The sequence below is a fragment of the Nicotiana tabacum genome, chromosome 13 (genome assembly GCF_000715075.1).
Source record: "Nicotiana tabacum cultivar K326 chromosome 13, ASM71507v2, whole genome shotgun sequence".
NCBI classification, from domain to species: domain Eukaryota; kingdom Viridiplantae; phylum Streptophyta; class Magnoliopsida; order Solanales; family Solanaceae; genus Nicotiana; species Nicotiana tabacum.
The window spans coordinates 31,876,962-31,886,535 of NC_134092.1; the positions used below are offsets into that span (position 1 = coordinate 31,876,962).

At 32.2% G+C, this 9,574-nt stretch overlaps 1 protein-coding gene across 1 annotated transcript; it reads left to right on the plus strand.

The window, feature by feature from the left end:
- Positions 1-1,662: 1,662 nt before the first annotated feature.
- On the plus strand, positions 1,663-5,156 carry LOC107786882 (putative xyloglucan endotransglucosylase/hydrolase protein 23). The gene is made up of 3 exons (XM_016608389.2): positions 1,663-2,078; positions 2,215-2,408; positions 4,617-5,156. The coding sequence occupies exons 1-3, from the start codon at positions 1,827-1,829 to the stop codon at positions 5,008-5,010; spliced, it is 840 nt and encodes a 279-aa protein (XP_016463875.1). The 5' UTR covers positions 1,663-1,826; the 3' UTR covers positions 5,011-5,156.
- Positions 5,157-9,574: the final 4,418 nt, after the last annotated feature.

Here is a 9,574-nt window from a genome sequence, read left to right on the forward strand (position 1 = left end):
GAAGAAGAGGAAAAGAAGAGGAGGAACAAAGGAGCTCATAGATCAGGATGAAGAAGAGAAGGCATCTGAAGTTGTCAAAATTAGAGTATAAGTTAAATAATTTTAAAAATATGAATATATGTTAAATGAGGCTATCAAATAGGGCGCCTCATATAATTTTTACGACTATGTTTCTAAGATTGTTGGAAGTGTCCAATATAATCTTGGTGCACCAAGTTTCCAACCTTGTGTAGAAAAAGTTGATATTCACTGGAAGGTTAATATTATCATTAACAACAATTGAAACTTGAAAGAGAGCCGAGCATGATAACAATCAGCTTCAAGAGGATCAATTAATCTGAACTCTTTTTCGTTTTATACCCTCAGATATTACAACAGAAATTAGATGTAGAACTATAAGTAACATTAGTTTTCGATATGAAGGGAAAAGAATTGCAACTCTGGCACCAACCCACACACAATTAGTAAAGTACCCTGAAATTACCTATGAACCTGTTGTATAGCAATTACAATTAAATTGAGCATCCACTTGGTGTGAGGTAGTCACCAATTTGTGGTTGAATTATTCCAGTATCGTACTTAACAAATTAGGGGAAAAAACGATAAGATCAAGAGAAAAAAATCTTAGTCTTTATTTTTCTTCCACAAAAAATGACATATATTTTCTCCTCTTTTTTAATAAAAATTAGAAAAGAAAATTCCTAAATTGATGTAAATGGAATCTTCTAAAGAGTTCAAATAGTATATATTTACTAAATAATTGTAGACATCAGACAGCTGTGGAAGGAGAAGGTCTGCCAACCATCTAATTCTCCCTACACACTCATCCCCTATATAGGAAAAATAATAAACGCAGCACTTTTATGGTTCCATACATGCAACAGAAAATTGGTTACTATCAATATTATAGCAATATTAGCTGTCTAAATGGTCCCATTCCCTTTACTTCTCCAAATCCCAGTCAACTTAAAATATCTACTTAAGTCATAAGCGTGCATTCTTCCTAACCACTTCTACCATCCAATATTTTCTTTTAATGTCCATTCGAAAGTTTTGCATAATGTACATATACACGTTCATACAAATTTTTATTATGTCGTCACGTAAGTACTATCTAAACTTTTAAATTGATAAATAGCGATTCATTCGTAATAATTGTATGATAATGAGTAAACAATAATGATGACACGCTGTTCAATCAAGCTCATCTTTTTAATGTTGATAGATAAGTAACTCCTGCGTGGAGATAAGATCTGAATACCAAGATGTCAACCTCAATCCTTAATTTAAAGCTTCATTAAACATTAACAAATTGATTCTAGTTGGATATGAAAAGTTATCAACATGCATGTCGTTTGTAAAGGTCGTCTTTATTGGAATGCTTATCATATATTGAAATCAAGAAACAATAAAATATGATTCGTTATGTAGTAATCTCTATTTATTTCTTATCCTCGCTACTAGCCGAGCTTTGGTGATTGAGAAAATCCAACTATAATCGGATGATTTAAGTTATATATACCGACAATTAAAAATTTGTATACTACAGTGGCAATGAGCGCGTGGATTTTAACCGGAGTTACATAATGTATAATTGTATACGTAGGTTCTCTTAACAAAAAACCGTAGTATTCTCTTGCTGCAGGGGCCAAAATCAAACATACAGAACAGAAGGAAACCAAACCCACGCCCTAACCAGTCCCCACCTCGTATATCTCTCAGTCCCTACAACTATATATATATAAAGGCTAATCGCGTCCATGCAATTCAAAAACACAAAATACTTCTTTGAAACATATTCACAACTTATATAAATATTTTACAACATGATGAAATCTTTCTTGTTTCTGATGATATTTTTGGTGGTGGCTTTGGCTGGAAATTTCAACAAAGATTTTGATATTACATGGGGTGATGGCCGAGCTAAAATACTCGAAAACGGACAACTTCTCACCCTTTCCCTCGATAAAACCTCTGGCTCTGGTTTTCGGTCCAAAAATCAGTATTTGTTTGGAAAGATTGATTTGAAAATCAAACTTGTCCCTGGTAATTCTGCTGGCACCGTTACTACATATTATGTAAGTCCTTTTTCCTATATGGAGCAACTACTTTTAGGAGCTCTAATCATTTTATTTTTTGATATTATATTTATTGAATGGTAAGTTTTCAGGTGTTTTATTTATGTTGAGTTTTAATGGTGTGAATAAAATACAGTTATCTTCAATAGGATCAAGTCATGACGAGATTGATTTCGAGTTTCTTGGGAATCTAAGTGGAGACCCCTATATTCTTCACACAAATGTATTCACACAAGGGAAGGGAAATAGAGAGCAGCAGTTTTATCTTTGGTTCGATCCTACTAAGGACTTTCATACTTATACTATTCTTTGGAATCCTCAGAGCATCATGTAAGCATCTCTCTCTCACACACACACGTACTCCGTTTATTATGTATTATACGTGTATATGTTTTTCACATATTTACTTAGTTGTGATATTTATTTAGTTACCTTTCTTATATTGTTAATAGTCAATAGACCTTTGGTTGTTAATAATCAAAGATTTCACGTAATTCTGAGTTATTAGACGTTCTTTCTTTCACCCCAAAAAACATACCTTTCTTGATTATTCAAAATTAAACAAAAAAAATATTTTTAATGATTTTTTTGGATTTAACGGTACTGCATAAGTTAACCAAAATTTTAACGTTAAGTGATTTCAGAAGAATAAATCACATGAAATGAAATTGTCTCGAAAGACCTACGTCAAATCCTTGAAATCAATACAGACTTAGCTAAAAATAAGATACAATGGAAGAGAAAAATCCATATAGGCGATATTTGAGAATAGGTTATAGACTTGGTAGAGAATTTATTATTATTCTTATTACTACTACTACTTCAGGTTAAATTTCACAAATGGTCATATAACTATGACTTTTTTTTACCAAAGACATATAACTTTATTTCCTCACACAAAAATTATATAACTATGACTTTTTTTCGCCAAAGTCATATAACTTTGTTTTCTCACATAAAAATCATAAATCTTTCATTAACTAACACAAAAATCATAGTGGTCGAAAAATAAATTTTTCGGTAGTATTTTTTTATTTTTTTATTTTCAGTCTAATAAATAATTATCCAATTAGAACAAATATGAGTATTTGTATAGCCATTCTCCAAAATAATAGTCGATAATATATATATATATATATATATATATATATATATATATATATATATATATATATATATATATATATATATATATATATATTTATATATTTATTGGCTAGCAAATGCAATTATTTATATATATATATATATTTATTGGCTAGCAAATGCAATTAGTTTCGACCGATCGGTTAATTTATATTTTTTTCTTAAAATAGGAATGACCCAACCCACCCTGACTGAATACACATATAAAATAATACCAAAAGTGAATTTTTCATCCATAAAAAGTTTAGTTCGGAATGCATGAGATTCTAACAAAAAAATAAAGATATAAAGGTATAATTAAAGAGCACTTGAAATAAAAATACACAATTTGAATAAAAATTTTATAAAGAAAATAAAAGATAGAAGTATCATGTTTTGAAGGATGTACTATTCACTCTTAGAATTATTTTAATTTCTATATATGAGTATTGGGTCGGGTGGGCCAGGACGGGTTAGGTCATCCCTATTTTAATTGTATTATTATTTATTAGACTGAAAATAAATAATAAAAAGTATAAAATAAGAAAATATTACTGAAAAATTATATTTTTCGATCACTATGATCTTTCAATGAGTTTGTAAAAGTTTTATGATTTTTGTGTGAGAAAACATAGTTATATGACTTTGATGAAAAAAAGTCATACTTATATAATTTTTGTGTGAGAAACAAAATTATATGACTTTAATGAAAAAAAGCCATAGTTATATGACCATTTGTGAAATTTACCCTACTGCTTCACTTGCACTTTTAGTTTATTTTGGTATTGATGATGTTGATGTGAATTGAGCTAAAAGAAATGAGAACTCATATCGCTATTGAGACATAATTGTTGTTAATGATTTCAGAATAAAGTACTCCCTCTGTCCAATTTGTGTCATAGTTCGAATTTTGAGAGTCAAACTTCTTAATTTTGATTTGTAATTCGAACAAAGAATCTTTAAATTTTTTAAAATAAAATTTATATATTTAAAAATTACATAAAAAGTACTATAATTTAAAAGACATATAGAAAATGGAGTCAAAGTTAAAATTGCATGACTCTCGAAATTCGAACATCGACACATAAATTCGGACAGAGGGAGTATGAATTAGTGGAGAAAACATATATGTGAGAAAATAATTATGTAAAGTGCCATACTTATGACCTAACTAGAATCGGTTATCCCATTTAACTTATGGTTAAGACATTTATCACTTTTTGTTTCATTTAATATTCACAAATACCGCGTGCCATTTAAATTTAAAAAAAGAAATTAAAAATGTCCATTAGGTCGGCAGTTGCATTATTATAAAAAAAAGTTACTTTAAGTGTGTTCTTTCTTCAATTTTTATCGTATATGATAATTACTAATTACTATTCTTTTTCCTAATAATTTATTAAAATAAATCAGCTTTTCAGTAGATGGGACACCAATTAGGCAATTCAAGAATTTAGAAGCAAGTGGGATACCTTATCCAAAGAATCAACCAATGTGGATATACTCAAGCTTATGGAATGCAGATGATTGGGCAACAAGAGGAGGACTAGTTAAGACTGATTGGAGCAAAGCCCCATTTATAGCTTCCTACAGAAATTACAATGCCCAAGCTTGTGTATGGTCTTCAAGTTCTTCTTCTTCCTGCACCTCTAACAGTTCCACAGGGAATTCTTGGCTAAGTGAATCATTGGATAGCACAGGCCAATCTAGGATTAAATGGGTGCAAAGTAATTATATGATTTATAATTATTGCACCGATACTAAACGCTTCCCGCAAGGATTTCCCCCTGAATGCTCTCTCAATTAGTGCTAGTAAATTTATAAGTTAAGTGTTAAAACTGTTTTTTATCTTCAGGTTTACATTATAATAGAATGTATAGTAAATTATGTTCCACCTGAGTATAGAATTATTTGATTTCATTTGAGCAATAAGAATGAGAATTTTCATCTGTACTTGCTGTCTTTTTTGTTTTTCAACAATTCCCACTTGTTGGGATTTATTAGATTGATTGATTCTGTTTGACTTCTCAATATAAACATCCATATTGTGATAGGTTGATAGAAACTATCCATATTTGATATTAATGAAATAATGAAAACGTCACTTTTGAACTAAGGACGTATTGTGTTTGATGATCAACAAACTCTGATAAGAATCAGGTTTTAGGGTCGAGTGTAACGACCCGATCGGTTGTTTTATGTAATTGCGCCCCGATACCCCTTTTACTGCTTCAAACTTGTGTGTTTATTTCTTTATAACTTGTGGGGTTGATTAGTTTCGTTCCGAGAAGCTTTCAGGTTGATTTGGACCCTTGATTTTAGACTTAGAAGTTTAAATTTGAAAATATTGACCAAACTTTGATTTTTGTGAAAACCACCCCGAAACTGTATTTTTATGACTCCGATAGCTTTGTATCGTGATTTCGGACTTGGGCGTATGTCCAAAATTACGAAATTGCGAAATTAATTTTGGAAGTCCGTAGGTTGATTTGTGTTGATTTACCGAAATTTGGGAATTTTAAGTTGAAAAGTTTGACCGTAGGTTGACTTTTAGCTATTGAGCTCGAAAATTAATTTTGGGACTTGGAATAGGTCCGTTAGGGTATTTAGAACTTGTCTGCAAAATTTGGCGTCATTCATAGATGAATTGATAGGAATCAGACGTGTAGTTGTAATTTTAGAAGTTCTTGAAAATTTCTTTGAAATTCTTGCCTTTTGAGTTCGATCGTAGTTTTAGATGTTATTTTTGTGTTTTGATCACGTGAGAGAGTTCATATGATATTTTAATTCAAAGTTAAAGATTTCTTTGTTGTTGATAGGGATGACCTTGAGCTTACTGTAGTTGCTTTAAATATCATAGAACATATGGAAAATCTTAATGTACAAGTAGAAGTTGCTGCTGAGGGTGAAGAAAGTGATGATTTGTTTTAGTTTGCTGCATGTGGCTATGATGGATATAATTCTGAGGAACTCGAAATATTTAACCAAGAGAGGAGGAAAATATAGGTACAAAATTGTAAAATTATATGGATCTATACTTAGGTATGACCTTTAAGTAGATACATGAAGCAACACATGTCATCAATTTTTATTATGTTGCTAATAAGAAAGCTTTGGTAGTTAAGAAAAGTGATACGACTAGATCCATGTATACATGTCAGGATGGCTGCTCATTTGTTTGTCTTATTTCCAGAGATGGGGTAGTCATGGGTTTAAAATCAAGACTTTAAACCCAAACCACACATGTTATGATGCTTTTGTGAATAAGAGAGTTGATGCTTCTATATTGACTCATTACTTTAAAAATAAAATATAAAACAACCCAAAATTTAAGGTGAAGGATATGAAAGGGGAACTAGAGGATGATTACATGTTAAATGTCTCCAAATGAAAGTTGAAGAGGGCTAAAAGATTGGCTTTGCAAAAACTAGAGGGCAACTTTGTTGATGATTACAAGAAGCATGAGGCATAATCCCAAGAAATTAGGGATAGTAATCCTGAAAGTGATGTTATCATAAACATATCAAAAGAGGCATTGTTGACAGGAAAAAGACGATTCCTTAGAATGTACATCTGTTTTTATTCCTTGAAGTAAGGTTGAAAAAATGGTTTGAGGCCATTTATTGGGTTAGATGGGACTTTCTTGAAAGGGAGGGCTAGAGGTCAATTGTTGGTTGTCATTGGTCAAGATGCTATGAGCCGATTTTATCCATTAGCATGTGTTGTGGTTCAAAAGGAAATAGTAGGACATGGACTTGGTGTATGGAGATGTTGTAGAGGTCTTTGGACCTAAAAGATGGTACTAGAGTGACATTTATTTCTGATATGCAGAAGGTAATATTTATTACAACATTCTGAATTTCAATTGTTCTTCTCTTTTTATGAATTTCTCTAATTTTTATTATTCCGTTTTTTGATATCATAGGGGTTGCTAGATGCAGTGAAGGTTGTGTTGCCTGAAGCACATCACAGATATTATATGAGACATATTGAAGCAAATTGGTGTAAAAAATGGAGAAGTGGTTAAATGAAAAAACTAATGTGGTGGTGTGCCTAGAGTTGTTATGAGTAAGAATTTGTAGATCAATTGTCAAAATTGGGAGAATTGTCTAAGGATGTTGCAGAAGATCTGTCGCACTATCCACCAACTTCTTGGTATAGATCTTAACTTCATACACAGTGTAAGAGCATGGTGGTAGACAATAATTTCATTGAGTCATTCAATGCTTGGATACTGAAAGTTAGGAGCAAGCCTATCTTTAAAATGCTGGAAGAAATTTGGGTAAAGGTAATGGAATTATTAGGTTGCTAATAAAGCTAAGGTGAGCACCTGGACCGTTGATTACAGTCCACAAAGCATGAAACTCTATAGTAATTACAGGCAAATTGCTCAAGATTGTAAGGTGGTTTTTTGTGGTAATCGTGGATATGAAGTATCAGAAGGTGAGGATAGACACATAGTCAATATCAAGCAAAAGAGATGTACTTGTAGGCTTTGGGACTTGTCTGGTATTCCTTGCCCTCATATAATAAGGGCTTTAATGTACCAAAATGATGATACTCTAACAGAAATGAATTGGTGGTATAGTAAGAATGCTTACTTGCTAACATATCAACATATGATGAAGCCTCTGAGGGGTTCAAAGTTCTGGAAAGTTACTCCTGCACAAGCCATAGAACCACCTGATTTTGTCAAATCTGTTGGCCAGCCTAAGGTTAAAAGAAATCAGACACCTGATGAGGCAAAAACAAAAAGAGAGAATATGGACTATCTCAAGGAAGAGAGGTCAGATTACTTGTAGCAAATACGGTAAAACTAACCATAATGCAAGAGCATGTGACAAGGTAAAGCTTTTCATAATTATTATCTAATTTCAGTAAGATTATTGTAATTAACATATAATCTTGGCATGGCAGGACCCTGATGAGGAAATGTGCTCACAAGCGAGGAAAAGAGCAGCATGCAGTCAAACTTCTTATGCATTTCAAAGTGAAGAAGAACTCCAAGTTACCACACAATAATTCCAGCAATTAGTGTTTTCCAGCCAAGGTAGAACTTCTGCCACACAAACATCTGATGCATATCCTGATATTGGGAATGAAGAAGACCCCCTATTGCGGCCAATGATTATTTCTGAGACACAAACAAGTCTACAAAACATAATGACTAGGCAAATCACAATTGAGACAAGGAGGATTCAGTTCAAGGGAGATCACACTGGTACATCAATACCAACCAACCTGCCTTACTCACCAAAGAAGGTCACTTGAAAAGGGAAGACATCTATGACATCCAACCAGTTGCAAACAGAGGCGACAAAAAAATTTGAAGGTAATAGAAAGGAAGGGAAAAGGAGCAACAACTAATTTGGATATTTCTATTTAAGTGAATTTAGTAGTTAAAGGTTGTTTTGTGGATGTTTAAACTCTATGGCAGTTCTTGTCTTAACTATCAGGTGGTTGATTACATCTTGTTTTTCGTCATTGGTTAAGCACCTGATGGTTAAGAACAATTATGTTTTGGTAATGGTAAATTATCATATCTAACTTTGAACGATGTTATCTTATTTGGTAAAGGCTTGTTTGAATGTGACTGCACTTTTTATTAGCATATGAAGTTGTTTGAATGTGATAGAGAAAAACATTGCAACTAGATTCATTTCAACATTACACTATATGTGCAAAGGAAAATAACTTCAAGTTGTTCAAAACATTAACACTACATTCCTAACATAAGTTCAAAACATTGCAACTTCAAGTAGTTCAATAGATTACAACTTCAAGTAGTTCAAAGCAGCACCATAACAATCACATTACATTATCCAACTTGAGATTAAACCAACAAAGCAACACCATGACATTCCAATGACAATCCATTGCTTGAATACGTTATCCTTCAACTTTTGGATCAACCCAATGTCCACTGCCAACAAATTCTCAAGATCTATAACTTTCTTCTTCAAAGCATCATTTTCTTTTACCTTGTCAATTCCTTCAGCCACATAATTTTCAAAATCGACCATCCTTCGCTGCAAAACATTCTTTTCATGTCGAAGACTATCATTTTCCTTCTTTAACTTACAGATCAGTTCTACAATTCTACGATGAAGCTCGTCATCCACCCATGCCCAATAAGAACATTATTTTTCCCTGTCCAAATATCATAAAGAATTAATCTGAAATCCCCATTTACCCGTAAACTAATCTTATTCTACACAAAATTAATTGAGACTTACCTCCGACATTGAACACTTAAAATATCGTCTCCCAGCATTCAACGGAGTCCAAGCAACAAAATAGTTAGCAACCTTTCCACATTAATAATTTTTCCTCAACCCAGTTGAGACGCTAGAACACTCAGATATTTTCTT

Bases quoted from the DNA above. Each gene is read 5' to 3' on its own strand.
- LOC107786882 (XM_016608389.2), top strand. From the start codon at position 1,827: ATGATGAAATCTTTCTTGTTTCTGATGATATTTTTGGTGGTGGCTTTG. The intron at 2,079-2,214 runs GTAAGTCCTTTT...AATAAAATACAG, and splicing joins GCACCGTTACTACATATTAT to TTATCTTCAATAGGATCAAG. The intron at 2,409-4,616 runs GTAAGCATCTCT...AAAATAAATCAG, and splicing joins TGGAATCCTCAGAGCATCAT to CTTTTCAGTAGATGGGACAC.